This window comes from Oxyura jamaicensis, chromosome 20 (assembly GCF_011077185.1).
Source record: "Oxyura jamaicensis isolate SHBP4307 breed ruddy duck chromosome 20, BPBGC_Ojam_1.0, whole genome shotgun sequence".
Classification (NCBI taxonomy): Eukaryota; Metazoa; Chordata; class Aves; order Anseriformes; family Anatidae; genus Oxyura; species Oxyura jamaicensis.
Window position 1 is genome coordinate 14,771,127 of NC_048912.1, and position 23,696 is coordinate 14,794,822.

General features: G+C 62.8%; 4 protein-coding genes across 4 annotated transcripts in view; 2 read left to right on the top strand and 2 right to left on the bottom strand.

Annotated features, from left to right (window-relative positions):
* Positions 1–7,189, bottom strand: part of RAD21L1 (RAD21 cohesin complex component like 1) — a 20,948-nt gene extending 13,759 nt beyond the window's left edge. The window contains exons 1-3 of the mRNA XM_035343571.1: positions 7,178–7,189; positions 2,734–3,260; positions 2,190–2,331 (exon numbers count right to left, since the gene is read on the bottom strand). The gene's annotated coding sequence lies outside the window, so the exon portion shown is untranslated. The remainder of the gene's footprint in view (positions 1–2,189; positions 2,332–2,733; positions 3,261–7,177) is intronic.
* On the top strand, positions 3,852–5,375 carry TMEM74B (transmembrane protein 74B). The gene is made up of 2 exons (XM_035343637.1): positions 3,852–3,878; positions 4,055–5,375. Exon 2 carries the CDS (start codon positions 4,067–4,069, stop codon positions 4,559–4,561), a length of 495 nt encoding a protein of 164 aa, XP_035199528.1. The 5' UTR covers positions 3,852–3,878; positions 4,055–4,066; the 3' UTR covers positions 4,562–5,375.
* Positions 7,190–8,144: 955 nt separating the features above from the next.
* PSMF1 (proteasome inhibitor subunit 1) lies at positions 8,145–14,890 on the bottom strand. The gene is made up of 7 exons (XM_035343623.1): positions 14,641–14,890; positions 13,731–13,883; positions 12,916–12,998; positions 12,214–12,396; positions 10,989–11,042; positions 9,144–9,302; positions 8,145–9,011 (listed from the first exon to the last, which is right to left on the bottom strand). Exons 1-7 carry the CDS (start codon positions 14,767–14,769, stop codon positions 8,960–8,962), a joined length of 813 nt encoding a protein of 270 aa, XP_035199514.1. The 5' UTR covers positions 14,770–14,890; the 3' UTR covers positions 8,145–8,959.
* Positions 9,606–23,696, top strand: part of ANGPT4 (angiopoietin 4) — a 36,305-nt gene continuing 22,214 nt past the window's right edge. The window contains exons 1-2 of the mRNA XM_035343586.1: positions 9,606–9,610; positions 11,407–11,418. The gene's annotated coding sequence lies outside the window, so the exon portion shown is untranslated. The remainder of the gene's footprint in view (positions 9,611–11,406; positions 11,419–23,696) is intronic.

Here is a 23,696-nt window from a genome sequence, read left to right on the forward strand (position 1 = left end):
TGGGGCCCTGAGGGGACAGGGGACTTAGGGGACCCTGAGGGGATGGGCACAGGGGAGGCTAGCCTGGTGCTGGGGACATGGGGGGCTGTAGGGTGCTGAGGGGATGGGGGGGCTTCAAATGGCTGCCAGGGACTGGGGGGACTTAGCGTGGCGCTGAGGGGATGGGGATACCCAGCCTGGTCCTGAGGCGATGGACGCTGAGGAGAGCTGAGGACAGGGGGGATTACTGAGGGGAGTGGGGTACCCAGCAAGGCGCTGAGGGGACGAAGATGACTGGCCAGGGTCCCGAGGGGACAGCGGCGGCCTCGGCAGGGCGCTGAGGGGACGGCGGTGCCCAGGCGGGCGCTGAGGGCGGTCGCGGAGCCGGGGCCGAGGCGTGAGGGCGGCTCCCGCCAAAAGGGGGATGGCGGCGGGCGGCGGGCAGAGCCCGGGACGGTCCCCGCAGCCCCCGCCCGGCCCCGGCACAACGGGGGTGGTGCTGGGGGGGGGGACAAACGAGCCTCAGCCCCTCTGCCTTGGGCCCTGGGGGCTTTGCTCTGCAGCATAAAAAGCAAAAAATAAATAAAAAAAAAGCTCTTGCTTTTGCCAGCCGCAGCTGTACCATGAGGCACCCACGGCTCCCCTGTCACCTCGCTGTTAGCTGACGAAAATCAGACCTCAGTTATCACCACAAAAAAAGTTTGCAGCCTCTTTCCAGCATGGCTCGGCGGCTGGGAGGACGGGCAGGAGAGGGTTTTCTGTCATAAAGCCCCCCTGGAGCCAGGCATCCCCCCTTGGGGACCTGGAGGAGACCCGGTGGCACCACTGCCCTGGCCGAGGCACCGATCCTGCCCGGCCGCCCAGCGCTGCCCATCCTGCGGCCGGTGCCAGGCTGTGTCAGCTCCAGCCTTCCCGGTGCCACGGCTGATTTCCAGTCCCGGATCCAGAGCCAGCCCCGGCCATAAATCAGTCCCCCTAAATCTCCGGGTGTCCCCACCTGCGTGGCAGCCAGCGGCTGGTGCCCGAATTGCCCAGCTGCTGCCCCTGCCCTCTGCGTCACCTTGAGCCGTGCTCTGCCACGGGATGCTGTGAGCAGCCAGGAGGCAGGGACAGAAATTCTCCTCCCCGGGGCTGGATTGGGGCCGGTGGGTGCCAGGAGCCTCTGCAGGACCGGTGTCACCTGGGCTGTGCTGCAAAGGGATGTCCTGGAGGGGACCGAAGGGACACACCTGCATCCACAGCCCTCCTGGCTCTCCCCGTCCTCCTCCCACTGTTCTCTGCGTGCCCGAGGCTCCAGCTTGCTGTCCCCTTCATCCCTATTTAACCATTTTGCCCCAGCAGCCTGTCCCTGTCCCCACAGCCCCATCCCACCCCCTCGCCCCGCTCCATCTCCCTGGCTCCCTCCTCCCCTCCCTGCTCTCTCTATTTATTTCCAGCTCTCTCGCAGATTCATTCTGCGTTTTGGCAGTGCTGTCTCTGACCTTGGCTGTCTCCCTCCTCTCTCTGCTCCTGCGCTGGCAGCATCAATCTTGGCTGTCTCCCTCTCTCCTCCCCTTCCTGGTGCCAGCGCCCTGGGGATGCTGTGGCCCTGCCAGGCTCGGGGCAGTGTTTGGGGCTGCAAATCCCGCTCCCACCAGCCCTGAGAGGGTCCGAGGCCAGCTCCCAGAACCCATCCAGTAAATGCAGCACGGCAAAAGTATTAACGTGCAGGGGGCCTCGCTCTACCTCATCCATTAGTGGTGTCCTCTAGCTGTGGGTCTGGGGCGCAGGAGGACACGCTGACCCCACGGCAGAGTGGGCACAGACCCCAGCCCCACACCACTGCTCCAGCCCTTGTGGGCTCATCCCCATCCACGTACAGACTGGGCACGTTCAGGTGCATCGGCACCGCAGGGCTCGGCGACCCCAAATCACCGGCCGTGATGGCACGCGTTGCTCAGGAGCACACCGGTGGCACTGCTGTTTCTCCCGAATTCAGCGCTGTTCAGGGTGGCAGAGCTCGGTGCTGAGGCGCTCTCCTCCCGTCCTCTCTCCCGTCTGCCCGTCTGGTGGCACAACGTGCCCGCGTGCTCCAGATCCGTCTTTTCCTGCTGATTCGGGACAATCTGTGTCCCGTGACCTACTTGTCTCTAAGCATCTTCTGCCTTCCCGCCGAGTGGGTTGGCACTAAAGCCTCTCTAAATGTGGTTAACATGTCAGGATGCACTTACATTTATTTTTAATTCCGCCTCTTTCTCAGCCCAGCTCTGGATGTGTCCCCGGGGACACTGTGCTGGGAAGCCTGTGCCTTTGGACACTGCGCTGGGAGAGGAGACGGGGAGGAGCAGGTGGGCCGCAGCCACACAACGCTCACTGCAAACAAAAAATAATAAAATTGTGTGTATCCACAGCCCCGACACAGCAAAAGGGGGTGAGCAGTCCTCATTTTTTTTCCCCTGCCGGAGCTCAGGTGTTGGAGCACCGGGTTCGATCCCTTTTCAGGTGGTGCGGGTCAGCACCAGCCACTGTGTGGGCACTTACGGGCAGGAAGCTTGGGGGAGTTGCAAACCCATGCTGTGGAGCTACACAAATAATTAAAGCAAGCAGAAAACCTTCCCAGGGCACCTTGGAGGAAAATAAAGGGAGGGAATAAAAAGCAAGAAAAGAGGTAAAAATCATCCAGAGGGCCATTTTTAACATAAACTTTAGAGTTTAATGCAGAAGATGCTCAAGGAAGGATAACGTCGTCACCCATCATTAACCTGGCGAGCTCACCCGGTGCTGGCAGTGGCATCCACACATCAACTGGTGCTATCGCACATGAGCTGCTGAAGACGCTGAAGGCATGTGAATGTGCTGAAGGGGATGGCAACGTGATGGACAAATCTTCCCGGCAGCTCTCAGCAGCCCACCCGCTATCACTCGGGATTTGCGTCCGCACCACCATCTCCAGGCACGGCTCCAAAAGCAGAAATAGCACGCGTCTTATTAACAAACGGGCTGAAAGCGTGCTCCTGCCAGCAGGTCACTGCTGGGGCTCGGGCATGGATCCAGTTTCAGGTCAAAGAGAAGCGGAGCGTGTTCAGTAACACGAGTGCTCTGGGAAAAACGGGATAACGCGGCGAGAGACGGGGTGATGGGGAGCTGGGTGCTGCGGGACTGCAGCCACTTCTCCCGGCTGGCGTCATCCGAGGCTGGAGCACCCCACAGCTGGCTCAAAGCCTGGGTCAAGCCCTGAATGCTTCCTGGGGGTCTGGGGTCAGGCTTGGCCCTAGAAGGGGCTCTCAGCAGGTGGCTGGGCTCTGTCCCGTGTCCCCAACAGGGCCAGCCGGTTGTGGGGTGCACAGCCAGCACCCCATGGGCACAGCCCTGGGACACATCCCGTGCCCTTCACGGTGCAGACACCTCTCCGCTGCTTTGCCCCGTCCATCCACACCCCTCCCCGTGCAGCCCACCCTGGGGAGCCCCCGGGGGGGGGGGGGGGGTCCCGGTGCCTCCAGGGTGCGCACGGAGGGTTCCCCGCTGCAGGTGGGGAACCGTTGCACAGACGGTGCCGGTGCACAACCGGGCTCGTGTGTGTGTACGTGTGTGCATGTGTGTGCCCGCGGGCCCCCCGGGGCAGCGGCTCTACGTGTGCGAGCGTGTGTGTGCGTGCGGCACCGGGAGCCCCGCGGGGCCGGCAGCTCGGGGCACCGCCGCCCTCCATCCCGAGCCGCGGCGGCACCGGCACCGGGCAGCCGGCGGGGGGTAGGCGGCCGGGAACGGGGGGAGCAGACCGAGGCGGGACCGGGGAGGCAGCGGGGGGTGAGGGACCGGGGGCTCCAGCGCCGTGCGGGGACCGGGGGGAGGCGGCTCGGCACGGCACGGCTCGGCTCGGAGAACCGGGGAACCGGAGGGGACAGCTCGGTGCGGGGAAGCAGGTCCGGGGCGGGGACGGGGGGGGGGGGGGGGGGGCCCCCCGCGGGGGGGGGCGGGGGGCGGCCGGGGACACTCAGCCTGCTCGGGGCGGTGGTCGGGAGGGAGGATTTGGGGTGGGGAACGGGGACGGGGACGTCTCCTCCCGCTCCGTGCGCGCCGCTCACCTCTCTCCGCGCAGGGCGGCGGCTCCATGGCGGCCCCGCGGGCGGCGGAGCTGCAGAGCCCGGCCGAGACGGCGACGACAGCGGGGAGCGGCGGAGGGGGAGGTCCGGGGGGCTTCGGCCCGGCCCCGGGCCCGGGGCTGGCTCTGGCTCTGGGCTGCGCGCTGAGCGGCGCGGCGCTGGTGGTGCTGGCGGGGGCCGTGCCGCGGGCGGCGCGCCCCGACCCGGCCGTGCCGGCGAGGCAGATGGAGAGGCTGGAGGCACGGGCGGCTCGGCTCCGAGCACGCCTAGATCGCTGCACCGTGGCCGGCTTGGCGTTGCTGGCCCTGGGAGGGCTCCTGCTCGCCGCCCTCCTGCTGGCCGCCGCCGCCGCCCGCCGCCGAGCCCGAGCCGCCCGCCGCGCCGGGGGCACCTACGGTTCGGTGCGCCTGAGGATGCGCAGGGTGTCGGCCGAGGGGGCTCAGGCTCTGCTGGAGAGCCAGCTTAGCCCCCCGCCTCAGCCCCCCGAGGGGCCGGGCTCTTAGCCCTGCGCCGCCCCGGGGCCCCCCGTGCCGCCGGCAGAACCGGGGCTCCCCCCGCAGCGCCCCGGCACCCGTGCCGTCGCAGCCCGGTGAGGCTTTGGGCACCCTCCTGGCTGCCCTGGCCCCTTCTGGGGTGGGGGTCCCAGCCAGCAGCAGCGGGGTGACACGGCCTGGGGACACACCGCTCGCCTCCGCAGCCCCTGCCGCCAGCACCGGGACGATGGCACCACCAAGACACCCGTGGGACTCCCACGCCACAGTCGGTGGCAGACGGGCATGGACACGAGGCCGAGCTCCCCGTGGAAGCGGCAGACAGCTCCTTCCCGACAGCCAGGGCTGCTCCTCTCTGGGACGTAGCGCCGAATTATTCTGCCAGCAGCGACCTTTTTTAGCAATAGTTTCTTGTAAAACTGTGGCGTAGAGTTGGCGCTCGCACCGCTCTGGGCAGAAGGGGACAGCCAGCACGACCGATATCCATGTGGCAGCAGCCAGCCCCCGGCAGCCCCCAGCCTCTGCGTCCTCCCAACCCCACTGCGGAGAGCGGAACGAAGTCTGGGACCCCGCTCCCACCAGCAACCCCACAACGGCCTCAGAAACCATGGTGCTCTGTCCGGGGGAGAGAGGACAATTCACGGCGCCTCGAAGCAACGTGGTTCTTCTCCTGTTTTAGATAAGCAGCTGTGCCCCGCCGGGGTGCCTGGGCGCCAGCCTTTGTGCTGTTCGCAAGAGCCATTGTCTGCGGCGTGGAGGCAAAAATTGCATCTCGGGAATTAAACATGAAGCATCATTAAAGCACAATGTTCTGTGGAAAGAGAAATCGGTATGAGCGGGGTGCTGAGAAAGGGAAATAATTAGCCCGTAGGAAAACGCAGCCCCGCAAAAGGTGGTATTTGTCATGAACTGCCACCAGTTTTTAATCCATCCCGTAAATCACTTGCTTCAAATGTTTCCATGTGGAGACAAATCCCTCCAGACAGCCCGACACAAGAGGAAAGCCGTTTTTACACGCGGTGCCATTGCCGGGCTCAGATTGTGTTCTGGGGCTTCCAGAGCATCCCCCCGATGGCTGGGGGCAGCCCGCAGCCTGTGCCCTGCTGCTCATCCTCTGCCCAGAATTCATCCTCCAGCCCTCACGGCCGCTTCCTCCTGTTGCTGTGTCCCTCTCCCCGTCACCGTGTCACCTGCCCATGCTCTGTATTTATTGTAGGGTCTCGGGAATTAACCTTGAACAGCCTTGTGCAGGTGCCGCACGCCGTACCGGTGCCTGGGCACCTTTCCCCTGGCTCCAGCAGCAGCTGGGGGCAGAACACGGCTGCCTTTAGCCGGGCACAACCGCACGTTGCTCCCCGTGTGCCTGGGGGTGAGCAAAACCTGCGGGGTCTGGGTGCACACAAAGGGCCGGGGGTCACTTTGAATAAGGGGTCTTCACGGGACGAGAGGCTGAACCTGTTGGAGGTTACCTCTGCCGGACACGGGCATTGTGTAAGCACAGAAAATACTGCTCGGTATTCCGGGGGGGCTGCCCAGGAGGCTTGAACGGTACCGTGCTGCCCCTTAATTGGGCCTGGAGGGTTGGTTGGGGAAAACCCTCGTGATTGAAATATAAATATTTAAGGTGAACAAAGTGTGTCGAGGAAGGAAGGCCATTACAGAGGCTCCCCCAGCGAGATCTCTAGGACTGGAGAGTGATTTGGCACCAGGGCAGCGGTGGGACCCCACCGCGCCCGGCAGGAGGCCGGTAGCCGTGAGCTGCTGTAGCGGGAGCTGCTTTGTTTTCCTGTCTGTGGAACATCCACCGGTTCCTCCCTTACACCATCCTCGGGGCACACAGGATCCCAGGGACAGAGCAGCGGCTGCAGGGTAATTAGCAGCGCCGAGGGCTCTGCGTTCCGAGCGTGCAGCGCAGGTGCTGCGGGCTGGGCGGGACGGCAGATGGCCTGAAGGGCTCTCCAGGGACGTCAAGCCATCGCCAATAACCCAGCGTCTTTCTTCAAACGTGACGTGGAAGCACCTCCTCGGCGCCCTGGCGAGGAGGGAGGGCTGGGGCTGTGCCAGCTTCGCACACTCCAGCCCCAGCTCTCCGTAAAATTAACCCAAGGTGCGTTGCTGACCGTGCTGCCTTGCATGTTAACGCGCTGTCGCTAACCTCGTTAGCTCTCCTGTTCGCAGCTGCTCGGTGCCGTGTCAGCCCCCGGGGGTGGCTGCATCTCAGTCGTGCTCGGGGAGCGGGTTTGTGCCATGCCACAAAGGGAGAGAGCGAGGAAGGTGCTCGGGTCTGCTGCCCTGGGTGCCCAGCAGCCACCTCCACCATGCCCTGGTGCAGCTTTACGGTGCGAGCTGAGCTGAGCGAGCTGCAGGGTTGCTCTCCTGTCCCCAGCTTTCTCTGGCCTGCAGAGGACACGCATCTCCCTACACCTCTCCTCTCTGGAGCACGGGCAGCAGAGCCTCCGGGGGGCCACGAGGCTCAGGCACGAGCCTGCAACCACCCCGGCTCAACGCAGGGTGCTCGTCCTCTTCTCAAACCCTCTCCTCTCCCACCTGCTCCCCCTCAGCTGCACGGCACCACGAACCCGCTGGGGTTAAGTGCTGCAGACAAAAGATTGTTTATCAGGACCCGACGCAGCCTCTCCCCGGAGCTGGCTCGTTTTAATTAGCCCCATCAAAGCAGGCTGTGTCTCTCCCTCCTGAAAGGTTGCAGCGCATGATTAATGCAGGCGGAGGAAAGCAGCCACCTCCCGCAGAGAGGAACCCCTCTGATAAGGGCACAGCCGCTCCCTCTCCCCGCAGCACCACGCGACAAGGTCGGGGCTCCTTCTCCTTGGGGGGGAAGCTGCAGGCAGGCTCAGGCTGCCCCAGGAGCTGGGAGAACAGCAGGGACACAGCAGGAGCCTCACCCGGCTGCGGGATGCTCTCCCCATCCCACCCGTGATGTGAGAGCAGCCGCTGTCCGCTCCAGGTGGGACCGGCCACCAAAAGCCCTGGGGAGGCGCAGCAGGGACAGCACGGCCCCTCCGGGTCTGGGGTGGCACCAGCTTCTGCCAGCGTGAGCCCCGGGGAGATGCAGGGGATGCTCCAGTTCCCCCAGTGCCAAATTTCTACAAATTCAGTGCCAAATTTCAAGTTTTCTCCCTGCCTGCTCCCACCTGCACAGCCCGGGGTCGAACACGCTGCAACTCAGCTGTTATCAGCTGTGTTTGGAGGCAAAGGCAGTTTAAAAGCAAAAGCCTTTGGGGAAAAGGGAGAGACAGAGGGGAGCACTCCCCCGTTCTTATTTATGCCTTTGCAGCTGCACGCAGCCTAACAACAGCGTTCAATACCCCGGAGAGCCAATTACCACCAGGAGAGCAGTCAGAACGAGGGCTGGGCCATTCTCCACTTAATTTTCTAAATACAGTCTACTCGTCTCGGAAAAATGCTGCTGCTCAGGGGAAGGGACAAAGCGGGCTCCCAGCGTGAATCCAGCACCCCAGGGAGGGCAGGCACAGCCACCGCAGAGCTCCCAGGGGCACCTCTGGGGCTCCCCTTCTCATGGGGGGAAAAGGGGGGAGGCCAGCTGAGGCAAGGGGGTGACCCCCCAGCAAGTGCCAACACACCGTTGTTGTCAGGTTTTTATTTCAAACTCTAACATCCAAGAAATCAAACCACGAGAACAGGATGAACCCCGCAAACTGCAGCCCCCAAACTACCTGACATGGGAGAGGGGGGTCCAGAAAGAGCTGTGGAGCCAGAGCCGTGCAGATCTCACCCTTCCTCCCCGCGCTGTTTGGTGAATGGCAGCAGAGTCCACCTGAGCACAACCCCACCGGCCCCACGCCACGGGACTGACAGCGGGGAGCTGTGTTCCTACACAGCCCTGCTGCAGAGCAAACCCCAAATCCTTCAGCTCCTCCAGGCCCAGAGAGCCAACGCTGGTCCCGGTGGCCACGCCAGCGCCAAGCCCCCTCCTTCCCACGGCAGCCCCACGGTGCCAGACGGGCACCCTCCACACCTCCTGCGGGTTCCCCTAGCACCAACTGCACGCGTAGCCCCAGCAGCGAAAGCGATGCCACCCCAAAGAAAGAGCGGAGGGAACCTGACAGCCCGGGGCTGCTCTCGGCACGCCACGCCGCTCCCCACGCTGCCCTCGCACAGGGCAGGCCCACGCCTGCTGCGTGCCCACAGCCGGGTACCCTCGGAGGAGCACGGAAAGAAACAGACCCACTGCCCCTCTTCTGTTCTGCACGTACAGAAACCTTTATAGCCAGTCCGAAGCACGGGAACGTGGCCCCGAGCGAGGAGAGGAAAAAGGCTGCTGGAAAGATCAAAGTCCACCAAAGAGGGAAGCGAAGAGGGGAAAGTGCTCCTGCTCCCCCCGGCAGACGGCTCTGGCTGCAGCCAGCTGAGAAGCCACTTGGTGAGTCCTCACATGAACATGTCGTCATAGCCCGGAGGGGGGAGGTGGTCGGGATCAGGCCTGGAAAGGAATCGGGAGCAGAGTCAGACCAGGAGCAGGAGCACAACCCTGGGAGGAGGAGGAAAGCCAGGGGCAGACCGGAGAGCGTGCTGTGGTACTGCAGCGGCTGCCCAGGTGTCACCGAGCACCTACCTGCCCCTGCCAGCCCCTACGGGGCCAAAGGGGTCGAATCTGGCTCCTGGTGGAACTGCTCCCGGGGGAAGGCGGCTGGGCAGACCTGTCGACGGGTCAATGCCTGGCTGCCGGAACCCGGAGTGGAGAGGATCGACGATCATTCCCCCGCTCCGGCCTCTGGGGAGAGGAAAGGCAGAGAAGGGGATGAGATTGGCACCAAAGAGCAAAGCGCTCCTCCTGCGGCCCTGCCCCGTGCCACGAGCAGCGCGCAGGGGCAGGATGCGAACCCTGGCTCAGCGTCACGCCAAGGTGGAGGCTGCCCGCAGCACGCAAGCCAGAGCACCAGGCAAGCACCAGGTCCAAGGCACCGCTGTGCCAGCAACCCCCGATGGAAACTTGCAGAGGGAAGCAGCAGCAGCGCGCGCTTCCCCGCCAGAATAAACGCTTGGGTTTCCCTGCGCGTCCCCCAGCCGCTGGGAGAGGGGGCTGCAGCCGTGGAGGGGCAGCTTCCCTCTTCCCCCGGCTCCTTCGAGGAGAATCAGGGCTGATGAGTCCCCGAGGAGCTGCTGAGCGTGCCGGGGGAAGCACCAGACCTGCCTGCCCTTGTGCAGTGCTGCAGGGGCTCGCAGCCCCGGCCGGGGCTCCCGCGAGCCTTTCCAGAGCGCTGCCTGGAAGTCATTTGCTGACCACGGCGGCTCCTCGGAGCTGCCCCACGCTGCGAGTGCCATTCCTCCTAGTCGGCTTTGTGCAAACTCAGCTGGAGCCTCTGGACACCGCTGCCATCATACAAGTCATTAACAACTGCGCTAATGAGTTCCATTACGCCAGGCTGGCTGCCCAGAGAGCCGCGGGACAGCCAGGCCCCACGAGCATATGCCTGGGAGTCTGGGTCTCCAGCCCCAGCGCTGGCAGGTGTCAGCACACAAATCTGCTTCCATTTACGGTCTTTTTTGTCCTTTTACCGAGAAACTTCTAAGGAAGGGCTGGAGGCAGCGAGAGAACAGGGTCCCCCCCCCCACAACCGAACCCCCTCTCCTCATGCTATCGGGTTTCCTTCCAGCCACCCAGGCTCCGGGCCTCTCCCTCCAGCAGGGCAGGACGTTTCTAGCTGGCCCTTTTCTAGCCAAACCCGCGGAGAACCAAGTCTTGCAAGAGGGGAAAAAATGCGATCCCCACAGGAGCGTGGTTCCAAAGAGGACTCCCCTAGGCTGCAGGGCACTTTGCAACAGTTCCAAGGACTGTTTTCTGTCTGGGGATGTGCTTTTAACTGGAATGGCAGATGACAGGTTCTCCTCGCCCACCCAAACCAAAGACCCAGAGAGGGATCTGTGAAGATGAGTCCCCCAGACAGCCTGGGTGGAAGCAGGGCTTCCTCCAGCATCCCTGCTCTCGAGTGCCTCAGAAGAGCCTGCAGGCTCCCAACCAGGACTCGGCAGTCTGTGGATTTAAGCCTCCCCTTCTCCAGACTGCTGGGCTGTAGACGCAGCAGCTGGTAACATTTTGAATTAGAGGCTTACATTCACTTAACGACGTATTCAGCTTTGATTTACTGAAGGAATTAGTGCATGTTAAATGAATACAGGCTGATTATTAAACAGACGCAGATTGCAACCTATCATCTATGCGAGCGGCGGGATCTTGTTACGATATTAGAACCATATTGAGGCTTAGAAACCGTCAATCCGTCCCTTGCAATTTGCACTGAGGAACCGTCCCGCTGCCGCCCGCACCCGGAGACGCTTCGCGGGATGCCTGAGCCAGGCGGACCCCAGCTGTCTGAGGCACGGCCCCCACCCGTCCCGAGGGCAGAGCGGGGGACGCTCCTCAGGCACGCAAAGCGCCGCTTCTCCCAGCCACACTCACCCGAAAGGGTCCAGGTCCTCCCCACCGACGGCAAAGGGGTTCGAAGGACGAGGCCTGAAACAGAGCACACAGCGAGCGAGTCGGCGGGGGGGCTGACGGGCCCCACGGAGCCACCAGGAGCGAGCACGCAGGCAGGGCAGCGCAGCAGGCATTTGATGGTGCTGTGCTTAGGGATGCTTTCCCAACAAGAGCACCAGCTCTGCACAGCAGGACCCGAAGGGCCTCGGGACCCGTGGGACCGAGCGGGCGCTGGGAGCCGCTCCGTGCCCAGGACACGGCATTCCCTGCTCCGGGGCGCAGCCGGGCGTGGATGTTGGAGCGCACGGCGGGCTCGCAGGAAGCTTGCTGAGATGAAGGGAGCCCTGCTGCTCCCACCGCTCCGGGCTGCAGCTGTGGATGCCGGCAGTTTCCATGCCAGGGGCTCCCCGAGCAGTGCCGGGCTAGGCCAGGCTCTCCAGCGCGTCCCAGCCAGCCACACAATGACAGTCCCGCTTCCAGGAGCGGGGAGACTTTGGGGGTGGCGAGCCTGCAGCCAGCTGTCACAACTCCTTGCCAGCAGTTATGTGCCAATAACACTGTTTCAGAGCCATGCCCAGCTCCAGCCTGTCTGCCCACGGGCGTGCGGGGCCTCCCCAAGGAGCATCTTGCACCCTGAGCACCAGCAGACAGCAGCGGGGCTGAAGAAACAAGAGGTGTCGTACGAGGCAGAAGCCACAGCCCGTTCCCTAGGGACAGTGGAGCCACCGCAGCGTCTCTGACTTGCGGCCAAAAGGGATTTCAGCTTGTGAGGGAAGAGGGGGGGGGAACCTGCCCGGCACATACGAGGCATGGCTGGGCACAAAGGGGGCAAGGAGGGATGGTGGAGCGGGTGCTACGTGTCCCCTTTCCTCAGCTTTGCCAGAGGAAAGAGGCACTCCCTGCCAGAGGCTGCCTGGCCCCACGACAGCCCCACTGCTGTCCCTGAGCCCCGATGTTCCCTCAGCCAGCACGGACAAGGGCCTCCCTCCTTCCACCCCACAACATCCCCAAGGGAGGGCAAAGGCAGCTCCCGAACTGGCCATCCCTCAGCAGGTAGCTTAAGTCAAAGCAAAGCCGCCCAGCGAACCTGAGACCGGCTGGGGAAGGTTTGGGGTGGGGAATGAGGGGGATCCATCAGGGCGAGATGGGAACCGGAGGTGAGGTTTGTGCCAGGACCACCAGCGGCCACCTTCTCCTCCTGACTCACCAGGACGGTGCCCTCGTGCCTGCAGGCTGCCGAGGAGGAGCCCTGAGGGGGTCGAAATCCTTGGGCAAGACAGGGTCCTTCTCTGCCTCGGGCTCCTTCTTGTCCTTTTCTGCAGGGCCTCCGAGGGGAGCGATGATACCCGAAGCGATCCTCGTCCTCAGCTCCTCCATGTTCTTGTACACCCTGCAGGGAGGAGAGGCGAGGCAGTGGGATGGGGAGGCCACGGCAGCCGGGTGTGAGGGTGCTGGAGGGGCTGCGGCGGGGGTGGTGAGGGGATGGACGTGCCCAAAGCGTCCCTGGCACAAAACGTGTCCCCAGCTGGCAGCACGGAGGGGATGGGAAGGGACAACACAGCAGCTCTGAGGCCCCAGCCCCATGTGAGAGGGCGGAGGTGCCTGCACCCAGCGCAGACAGGCAGCCAGTGCTCTGGAAATAAAAGCACTGGGCTGCCCACAGCCCCTTCACAGGTGGCGTGGCTGTCCCCTGGGCTGTGACCCAGGACCCCACCGCCTCCTAAACCTCTCTTGCTTGCCAGCAGCTCGCAGGGAGCGAGCTCTGGCTGCATTTCAGGGCAGGCTGCTCTGCCCCTGGACAGAGAAGTCCTCCAGACTCCTCCTAGCCCGGTCTCTGATTCCATCCGCCCCCCTCCCTACGCTGGTGGGACTTTTTCTCCTGCAGAAAATGCCAGGGAACCGCGATTACTTGTGGAAATCATCCAGGTGCTCTGGGTTGATGTAGTCGGCCACCGCCAAGGTCACGTCCGCCACCTTCTGAGAAGTGCGATCCTGGCAAAAGACGGGAAGCATGGTGTCAGCGGCCAGGCAAAGCTGGGCCCAGGGCAGGGAGCAGCCACAACCACAGACAGGGGCTCAGGGCATGAGGAACGAGCTCGCCTGTTTCCTGCCCACGTCCCTGTGCAGTGCCTGAATCCCAGGAGCAAACAGACTGCAGCGTACAGCAAGGCTCTCCCTGCTTGCTCCCCCAGCCTGGATTGCAAAACTGGAAGACCGAAATCTCACGGCGCAGCCAGAGACAAGAGGCTGTGACACGGGGCAAAAAATATCCTAGGTAGGTGTGTGTTGGGCAGCGGTTCGCAAACACATCCTCAGCGGGAGAAAGGACACAAAAGGGGCAACTCCCAGGCCGGAGCTGGTGTCCCTGCCCATGGTAGGGGAGTTGGAATGAGATGATCTTTAAGGTCCCTTCCAACCCAAAGCATACTATGATACTATTTAAAAAAAAGAGCATGCGAGGCAGGCTGCATTTGTACTCAATGTGGTTGTGTTTGACCAGCTTTGCACTGGGCCACATCTGCTGTGGCAGGTCCGCAGCCCTAACAACTGCTGGGTCTACCCCATCCAAACATCCCTGAAGGACGTAGGCCGCTCTAAGGCAGAAAAAATAAGAGCAAAACATTTAAGAAATTGGCTCTGTGTGTTTTTTCACGTATTTTGGACAGCAGCAGACACCACACCTGAAGGACGCCAATTCCCGCAGCGACCAGCCTGGGGACTCACCATGACATTAACGATCATACTGTCCTCCACCATGATGGCCTTAAGCAGCAGCTCACGGGCATCATCTGTGGACTTGTAGCACAGCGTGTACACCTCCTTGTTGGCTTCCCAGCCAGCAGGCAGCAGCTCCGACTTTCTTTCATCAGGACGTGGCTACAACAGGACAGACATGCTGCTGAGACCCTGCTCACCAGCTGGAACAAGAGGGGGCACAACCACCCCTTGTTGAGTAGGAACCAACAAAGACCCAGACCAGGGGATGATGCTCTTCGTCACCTGGCACCCTGCAGCTCTGCTGCATGGGGTGGCTGTCACCCTGTTTGTCCCAGCCCCACAGCAAAGCACCTGGAGGATGGCACTGCCCCACATTGTCCCCTCCCCAGGTAGGGGGGGGGGGCTTCTCTGCCAAACCAGTGCCCTGCAGCCCACCACTGCCCCCCGTACCACATCAGACACCCCCCTGGCAACCCCCACACCAGGCTCCTGACCCCATATCCCCCACCTCAGCATCAGGACACCCACAGCAGACGTCTCCCCCCAGCTGTCCCTCTCTCTGGCATCCCCCTGGGCCCTCCTGCCCTGACACAGCAGCGAACCCCTCCAGCCCCATCCCCCCACCCCAACGCTGCACCGAACCCCCAGCTTTGCCAATACGGTCCCCACCACCACACCGACCCCTTACGGTACACCCCCACACCGAGACACCCCCCAGCAACACCCCGGAGCCCTCCTCCCCCAACTCCAGACCCCTCCGGTACCGGCACAACCCCCAGCGCCCTCCCCGACCGCGGCAGCCGGGCAGGGCCGAGCGTCGGCGGGGAGCGGCGCTAGGAAAGTCCGAGGCTCGGCGAGGCCTAGCGGGGCCTGCCCGGCGGCCGGCCCGGGACGGGCGACCCGGCCCGGCCCGTACCTGCTCCCCGGCGCCGAGGCAGCGGTAGCCGTGCCGGACCAGCTCCCAGTGGAGGCCGCAGAGCAGCGCATCCTGCGGCCGGGACACGGCGGCCCGGGCCGAGGCGTACAGCGCCTCCAGCCCCGCCATGGCCGTGCGGCACCGAGGAGGCGCGGCCGGGCCGGGCCCCCGCCCTCCGCCGGGCCGGGGCTGCGATCCCGGGCTGAGCCCGAATCGGGCCGAGCCGGGCCGGGCCGACCCTCACTAGGGGGCCCCCGTCCCCTGCTTTAAGCCCCGGGGCTGATGTGAAATGGCAGCCGCAGGGAGCGAGGTGCAGCAGCGCGGCGGGGCCGGCCCTTCCCCGGTCCCCGCTGTGGTATCAGAGCGTGGTTTGGGCTGGAAGAGGGCTTAAAGACCGCCCAGTGTCACCCCTGCCGCGATCAGGGGTATCTGCCCCTCTGTCGAGTGTGCAAAGCCCCCTCCAACCCGACTGTGAGTGCTTCAGGGGTCCACAGCTGCCCTGTTCCAGAGCCTGACCACCCTCATAGTGTAAAGCTTCTTCCATGTGCCCAGCCTAAATCTACCCTCTTTGCCTCAAAACCATTTCCCCTTGTCCTGTCACAACAGGCCCTGGCAAAGTCCTGCTCCATCTTTCATATAAGCCCCCTCTATATATTGGAAGGCTGCAATAACATCAGCATGGAGACTTCTCATCTGGCCAAACAGCCCCAACTCTCTTCAGTCTCCATGTCCGTGTCCTCCTCCGGACCCCCTCTATCAGGTCCATGTCTCTCTTGCGCTGGGGCCCCGAGCTGGATGCAGTACTCCAGGCGGAGAGCGGAGCAGAGGGGGAGTATCACCTCCCTCGACCTGCTGGCCATGCTCCTTGTGGCACAGCTTTCTGGGCTACAAATGCACACTGCTGGCTCATAACCAATTTTTCACCCATCGGTAGCCCAAAGTCCCTCTTTGCAGGGCTGCTCTCAGATTGCAGGGAAGCTTGGGGTTCTTATTGCCTGAGAAATTTAGCACTTCTGCATGCCAAGGGCAAACTTGCACGTGCGGGTCTGTGTCGTTGCTGCCTCTCAAGGCTGTGGACGTGGCAGGGCTCTGAGGGGTCTCCATGTGGTGGTACTTGCTTCATCGCCTGCTGTGAGCAGGAGGTGCCCGAAGCAGCCGCATGGTTGGGAGTTTTGCCTGGTTCCTGCTCCTGGGCTCTTCCTCATCACGGAGCAGCCTGTGACCAGAACATTTGCTGATCCAGTTATTAAAAATCTGGATGAACCCGTGGCTGTGCTCACGTGCACATCCCTATTGAGTATTTCCCTCAGCACCCAAAGGGACCAAAAGTGCGATCAGCTAATGACAGTGTTATTCTCATTCTTTCCACCTCTCCTTTCCCTGTTTATAACACTTGAGTTCTCGTTAAAGTTGCCACTGAGCTGTAGTCAGGGGCTCTGTTTCCTGGCCCCGCTGTGGCCTGGGGCTGGAGCCGGTGTCTCTGGCGTGTCCTCGATGCGGGTGGCAGGAGGCTTGGGGCTGGAGTGGTCCTGGATGAAGCAGCCTCGTGCCAGGGAAAGCCATCAAATGCTGCTTTCCCAATCTGAGATCTAGCTCCTTTGGGGATGCTCTGATTCATCTTGACTTCATTATGCGTCTATTAATTAACTCACACTGTCCGCTCTTTCCATTTCCCCCTCAAGAAGTCACTGAAGCTGAACAATTGACCACAGACCATCCTCACTGCTCAGCGCTGCCCATTCCCGTGAATCATTTCCCTGGGGGCTGTGGAAATGTTGCACCTCTTGCTAATGCCCCCGTCAGTCCCAGCTCTTCAGAAGACACCCATGGCGTGGAAGCCGAGAGAGCCGTGCTGGCCAGGTGGGAATTAACAGGAAATTAGCACTGATTTCCACAGAGCCAGAGCTTCATTGTAGGAACGTGAGACTCAGCTCCTGCTAGTGGCCGCTGTAATCATTTGTGAGATGACGGGGGGAGTGTGGGGAACAAGATGTGTTCTGTGGGGCCGTCAGCCTCATATGGCCCCGGTGCCTGTATGAGCTGGGCAGGAGCTGCAGGAGCCCTGTCCTGAGCCCTGGAGAGCCTCATGGGGTGGTGGGTGCAATGGACTGGGTGCCGAGCCAGGCATAGGGGACACGGGGGACACAGGGGACACAGGCTCGGTGCAGCCAGACCTCTCTGCCCCTTGCTCTGGGAGTGGGGCCTGGAGGGTGGGCAGCTCCTGGGGGCTTGGGGCTCTCCTGGGCAGGCGGAACCCCTCTGGGGGTGGCTTGAGCAATGCGGTCCCGTGGATGTGTCTGCTTCATCTGATCGGGATCTGATGAGAACAGCAGGAAATGCTGGAGCCGGGGCTTTTCCATTGCGGGGTCTGTGATTCACGGCCGGCAGCAGGATGGAGGCCTGGAGCTGCCTGCCAGTCCCCAGGCTGGTGCATCCGTGCTGATGGAGGCCAGCCGGGCCCATGCAGACATTAAACGACTTTCTGGCTCCGTTTCGTCTGGCAGATCTTCTAGCAGGGATGAAGGCTGAGATCCTCTCCACCCTCACACCAACCTAGGGCACGGCCTCCTGCATCCCCGTGGGTGCCGGACCGCACACGAGGGGTGACTGGGGATGTCCTGGGGAGCTGCAGGAGCAGGGCCAAGACCCCCAAGCAGCCCTCCGATGGGGTACAGCAGGTTGCCCTCTGTGCATCCCCTCCCCAGGGCCAGATCCCCACTGTGCCTGAGCCCATGCCCGGGGCTGGCTTCTACTAAATCAGAGCTGCCCCCGCCGAGCCCATGGTGCCCGGCCCCCTCGTCCCTCCTCTGCCCCAGCATCTGGCTCGCTGCAGCTCGCTGATGATGAAAACTGCTGGCCACATGAAAGTGGCTCCCCTAACGCAAGTCTCGCAGCCTGCAAGCTACGTGGGAGGCAGCGGACAGCACGGCCTCGGCTGGGATGCGGCAGCCAAGTCGTTAATGAGGTGACGAGGATTGCAAAGCCGGCTCATTAGTGCTGCAAGGCAAGCGCGTCACGTTGGCTGCCACAAATGCCAGGGCTGGCGTTGGAGCAGGAGAGGTGGCCGGCGGCTCCGCGCCGCATCCTCTTTGTGGGCTGATGGAGCAGAGCCGGGAGCAGGAGCGATGTGAAGAGAGCCATGTGAAGCCCCCGGAGCAGCCAGCACACTGCACCCATCACACGTGTTCATCAGGATCCATTCCTGGCTCTGGCAGGAGCCGGTAGCAACCCTCCTGCCCCTGGTGCTGGAAATGCAGAGGAGCATCGTGTGGCCCTTCTCCTCCCTCTCTAACCCCGGAGCAGCAGCCACGGGGCCGTGCAGCCTGCGGAGAGCTGCTCCTGGCAGGACCTGGGCCTCGTGGCCGAAGGCGAGGAGGCAGGAGCCAGCCGGGCACCAGCAGGTGGAGGGATGCATCAGCCGGGGCTCACCTCCGTCACACAAACCACAGCCTCCCCTGACCTTCATACTTTCCCACTGCCTCACTGCTCCCGGTGGATGCGCCCACTGCAATGTCGTAACGAGGAGGAGAGGAAACCGATTTCCCAATCGCCTGCAGCCCGTGAGCCCTCCGTCGCTGGGAACGGCAGCCAGCACGGCCAGGGCGGCTGGCTCACCGGTGTGCCGTGCCGTGCCACGCCGCGCCACGCCGGGCCACGTGCACCAGCCACGGCACGGGGCCTGGCAGGAGAAGGCAGCGAGGGGCCATGGCCAGCTCCTGGCTGAGATTCCTGCGAACAGCCGCGGCGGCTCCTCAGGCGTCGCGAGCCGCTGTCATTTGAGAGCTTCGGCCCTCCCTTGGGGCAGCGCGCTGTTTATCCTTTCTGCGGATGGGAAAACCAGCGCACATCACCTGGCCGAGGCCGAGCAGGGCTGGGTGCTGGGGGATGGCTCCTGCTGGGTGCCCGCACGCAGCTCCGCGCGGACGGTGCCTCCCCGGCAAGCAGCCCCAGGGATGGGATCCCCGCTGCCGAGCCCATCGCACTGTGCAGCCCTCCTCCAAGCAGCTCTGCTCAGCCACCCATCACCTACTGGCACGAAAGGAGCCACCAGAAGGTGGCCAACATCGCCGTGCCAAACGGTGAAGGATAGGACAGGGCATCGGTTGCTCGTGCTCCTGGAATTAGTTTCGCCCTTCACTTTCTGCCCTCGTTTCCTTGAGAGGGGAGGTAGCCGCTCCGTGAAAATTTGTCCTCCTCTCCATTTCCCCCAAATTCCAGGGAAAGATGACACCGAGGCAAGAGAAAGGAGGTTTTTCTCTGAGGAAGAAATTCAAACCACATGCGGGCGGGTTCGCCGCAGGAGCAGGAGGAGGGACCAGGCTGCGGGAGAGCAGGCTCTTGACAGCGATGTGAAACGTAAAGTCAATTAGCACTTTCAGGACTCCGAACATGCTTGAGTGCCGTGTTTCAAGCAGGCATAATCCCTGTCTGAGGGATGCTGCCAATAGGCTTTGAAAATAATTAGGAAGCCCAGAGCCCCAGTGCTTCCCAGAAAAGCCTCTTAGCTCTGCGGTGGAAACCTTGCTTGCAGGGAGCGCATCGCGCAAACACAGTCGTGACTCATCAGCTGGAACCGAACTCGGTTTTGGGGAGGTTAACTTGCTGGAGTCCTGACGAGCGTTAGCCCAGATGGGGCTCCTGTGCTCCCTGCGCCTGCCTTAATTCTAGGGATGCCCCACACACCTGAGAGGAGCTGGGGCAGTTTTGTGGGATGCGTTTCATCCAGAGATACCAACACCCCTCCCGAGGGGCAGCAGGGATGGGGAAACTGAGGCACGGCGTTCTTCCAGCACCTGACCCTGCAGCCTGGAGGGCGGCAGCAACCTCAGCCCCCCGACGCCCCCGCCTGCAGCCCAGGCAGCCACCGCCATCCTCCTCTGGCTCTTGGGGGACCTCGACCATAGATCCACACGGGCCGGGACAGGCTTTGGAGGAGGAAAACAAGGCCATCAATCACCCTTGCTTCACTGCAGCCCCAGCCCGCAGGCAGGGCCGGCTCCCATTGTGCACAGCCGGGGACCCCCTGCATCAAAGCGGCCCCGGAGGGCAGCGCCCTGCCCGCCCGCTGCCGCCTGCGCTCCCCGTGCCGCCTCTGCCCCGCGCGCTGCCCGCGGCCACGCCGGGCACCGGGGTGCAGAACCGGTGCCTGCTCAGCACGGTGGGGGATGCCCGAGGCCACCTTGCTTGGGGACAGCATCAAAGGCACGGGCAGAGGATGCTGCCGGGGAGCAGACCCTGCTATCTGCCCCTTCCCTGCGCAGGGGTGAGGAGGAGGAGGCTGCGGGCAGAGGTGCTGCGCGGAGGAAGAGCCGGCCTTGGCCCCAGGCTGCCGTCGAGCTCGTCCCGGAGCACTTTGGACGCCACGTGAAGGCCCCCGCTACCCTCACCAGAGCCTTCCCTTCGCAGTTTCTTCCATGACACACGGCGGTTGCTTCCTGCGGCTCTGCCCAGCGCTGCTGCAGACAGTACATTCGGTTTTGGATGGCGCCTGCAGCTCCCCAGCATTTCTCTCCGTCTCAGGCACGCACGGATGGTATGAGGCAGCGTGCTCGGGGAGTATCAGCTTGCCCGCGCCGTGCTCTTGGGCAATCGCTCGCATTTCTTCTGGGGAGCTGGTGGCAAACGGCCCCAGGTGGAAAGGGCCCGGTGGGGGCTCAGTGGGGGCGGCATGCAGCGGGGTCAGGGTGACCACGTAGGGCGCAGGACATGGCACCCCAACACCCCGAGCGCTGGGGGCAGCAGTGCCACAGCAATTTGGGTGCAAAACCCCAAATATCCCCGCTGTCCACATTAGCAAAGGGATGGGGAGACCCTGCCCGTGTCCCCCAGCAGGAGGGAGCAGCCCCACTGCCCGTGCCCTCCGGCTTTCGCCGTCCCCATGCGCACGGGGACCTGAGTCTGCAACGCCCTGGGACCAAACCTCGTCCCTCTGCAGCCTGGGGTGCAGGCTCACGTACGGCGTGTGGCAATTGATGTATTTTCCAGCTCACTAATTAAGACATAGAATAAAGACCTTAAAATGCAAGGCTGTGTGTTTAAAGGGAAAATTTTCCTCGAGGTGCCAGGTATATTAAAAGAAGGGGGAGAGCAACAGGCGGCGAGGGAGGGCCGTGGGCTGGAAAAAGGGCACGAGGGAAAGGAAATGCCAGGGAGGTGGGGCTGTGCCCAACAGCAGAGACACAGGGAGGACGGGGGCTGCAGCACCTGCGTCCCTCACCTGCACAGCCCCTCTGGGGACCTCCAGGGACCCTGATGCCTGTGGCCGTGGGGTGCCGGGCACTGGGGGGCAGTGGGTGGCTGTGCCCTGGGCATCGCAGCGAGGCAGGAGGCCCTCCGAGTGCCCAGAGCATCCCCTGCGGGGCTGAAATCCTGGCACGGCTCCTCCAGACCCGTCCCAGTTTTCCCTTTTTTAACTGGTAGGAAACTGCCCCAGCCTGGGCAGGATTCAGGCTGCTGAAGCGGGAGCGCTCCTGGCACCGCCGACCTCCTGGGACGAGAGGGGCCACGGGGGCTGGGAGCTGCCCGGTGGCGCTGGGGCTGCAAAAAGCCCCCAGCTCCTGCACCCAGCCCCAGGGGTGCGGGGAGCCCCCCGGCAAGGCTGGGGGTAACAGGGCTTGGCCCCCGGCCCCCCCGCCCACCTACACCGGGTGCCTGCAGCATTTTGCACTTACACATGTAAAGCATTAGGATTTGTTTAGAAGCCTTTTATTGTCGTATTTTGTTCTTTATTTCCTACAAATTAAATTTGCTGAGGGATATGTGCGGATTGTGAAATTATTATGAGAATAGTTCCTCTGGGTTTTTTAATTTCCTTTGTATTAAATTTTTACAGGGTTTAAAAGACTATGAAAAATTCACCAAAAATAAAAGGAAAAAAGGGAAAAAAAAAAAAAAAAAGTAGGCATACCAGGGAGGGAAGGAAAAGCTCCTGGGAAGGTGACCAGGCTGGAGCTGGGAGCAGCCACTGCCACCACCAGCACCAGCACCAGCCTGTGTCACCCCTGTGGGAGGCCGCCCTGCGTTGAGGCTCGGTGGGATGAGGCCGGCAGCCCCAGCACCCGCCGTGGTGGGACCTGCCTCCCCCGGGAGCCCTTTTCCACGCGACAATCCCCCAGCTCCCCGAGCTGCAGGGAGCCGGGCGGGCGCCTGGCCGGGCTGCACCTCCTGGAAGCGCTCCCGAGCCCTTTCGCTGCCGGGGCGCACGGCGGCGTCGCAGCCGTGCCACCCTCCCGGCCCTGCGTCCCCTTGCGCTGGGTGTTTCCAGCTTATTAAAATCGCAGACACATTTTTCATCTCTTTATTTCTGCGACTGTCATCGTCATTGTTTCGGGCTGGTGCAAATTGGGAACTGGCCGTCCACTGACGCTGCTGCTCCGCTCCAGCCAGCAGCCGCCCTCGCCCCCGGGATGCGCAGAGGGCCCCGCGCCGGAGACAGGGACGGGGACGGGGACTGGGATGGGGACAGGATGGGGACAGGGCTGGGATGGGGACAGGGACAGCACCATCCTCCTGCCACCGCTTCCCTGGGAGCTCCTGAGTCACGGCAGCAGCATCCCTGTGCTCGAGGCACCGGGGTCACGCGTCCCCTTCCCTGCTCCCCGCTCCCCGGCCGTGCCCGGCAGGAATTGTCACCGTGTGCTTCCCCGCACAGGGAGGGAGGGGAGCGTGCTACACCTCCAGCTGTATGGGACGAAGCGGTGGCTAAGGAGGACAGCAGTTACACAGCGGGAAGTCTGCATTAATAGTGAGGGAAAGGAAGAATTCAGTGAGTGCGGTACTTAAATCAGGAGCGCAAAAATGCCAGGTCTGCGTGCAGCCAAATCGTCCGGCTTGGTGGGAAGGGAAGGGAAGGGAAGGGAAGGGAAGGGAAGGGAAGGGAAGGGAAGCCCCGACGTGATGGTCCCTCTGAGCATCACATCCCTCTGCCCTACAGACCTCTCTCCAGCCAGCTGGGTGCTGAGTCCTGCCCAGCTCCACTCAGCTCAGCCCCCGGCCCTGCTGGGGAGCTTGGCGGAGCTGGTGGGGAGGACTGCAGGGCAGAGCAGAGCTCAGCTCTTGATCTGTTCTAGGAAACGAGAGGACACACCAAGAACTGGCTGAATTTCCTTCTCAGAACCTTGGCTGAGTGCTGCTGTGTCTCTGCAGTGACATTTAGACCCTGGTGACGCCGGGGACCGAGTCCCATCCTGCCCACATCATCCTGCCCCTTCCCAGCCCGGCGTTTCCTCCGGGGCAGGGCAGCACGGGGTGCTCACCACCTTGCTCTGCCCACCCCCGACGCTGCTGCCACAAGCTCCAGCTTTGGGAAAAAGAATGTACAATTGGAGCACACCCCAGGAGCCTGCTTTGGGGAGCTGGAGCCCCTCCAGGGGTCGGCTGCACCTCTGGGGGTGCCCTGGCCCCATTTGTCCCTGGGGACACGGGGCGGTGGCTCGTCAGGGACCAGGGACCCCAACCATCGCTCTCCCCACCACGCGCTGGCAAATTCCTTTCGCATGAACAAGAAATATGAGTTCTCCTTTTTTTTTTTTTTCAGGAATAAAATATTTTTTAAAAATGAAATCAAAACCTATTTACTTCTTTGTGGTCTCACAGTGGTCTCCCGTCGCGTTTGTTTTTGTCTGGAGCTCAATGCGATGCTGCCGGGGCGCCTGCAGTCTGTGCACGGCCCCGAAGGGGCAGCGGTGAACCTGGGTGCCCCCAGCCCCGCTGCCCACCCCGTGCCCCCATGGGCAGCCCAGAGGCTTCCCCCCACGGGGCTGCAGTGGCAGAGGCCGGGAGCGAAGGGGTTTTGGTGTGTGGTCTTTCGAGGGGGGCTCACATTTAGGCAAACAGCATTGTTAAAGAGCAGAAAACATCGGCAACCTCTAATTATCCCCTCTCCTCGCGGGAGGAGGCGTTTTGCACCCGGGGGAGGCCGTGCCACACATCACCCTTTCATCGCAGCATTATGGTATTTTCCCCCAGTGCTGATGATTGGAACCAGCCGAGCTCCCGCAGCGTGGCCCTTCTCTGCGCCGCCGCCCCGAGACCCCCCAGGGGTACCACCGCCCCCC

What these genes read in the sequence shown, in the direction of transcription:
- PSMF1 (XM_035343623.1), bottom strand. Translation starts at nt 14,769, where the DNA reads ATGGCGGGGCTGGAGGCGCTGTACGCCTCGGCCCGGGCCGCCGTGTCC. An exon ending in GCCTCGGCGCCGGGGAGCAG is followed by an intron (nt 13,884 to 14,640) that starts GTACGGGCCGGG and finishes GTCCTGTTGTAG; the next exon opens with CCACGTCCTGATGAAAGAAA. An exon ending in GGCACGAGGGCACCGTCCTG is followed by an intron (nt 11,043 to 12,213) that starts GTGAGTCAGGAG and finishes GCTCTGTTTCAG; the next exon opens with GCCTCGTCCTTCGAACCCCT.
- TMEM74B (XM_035343637.1), top strand. Translation starts at nt 4,067, where the DNA reads ATGGCGGCCCCGCGGGCGGCGGAGCTGCAGAGCCCGGCCGAGACGGCG.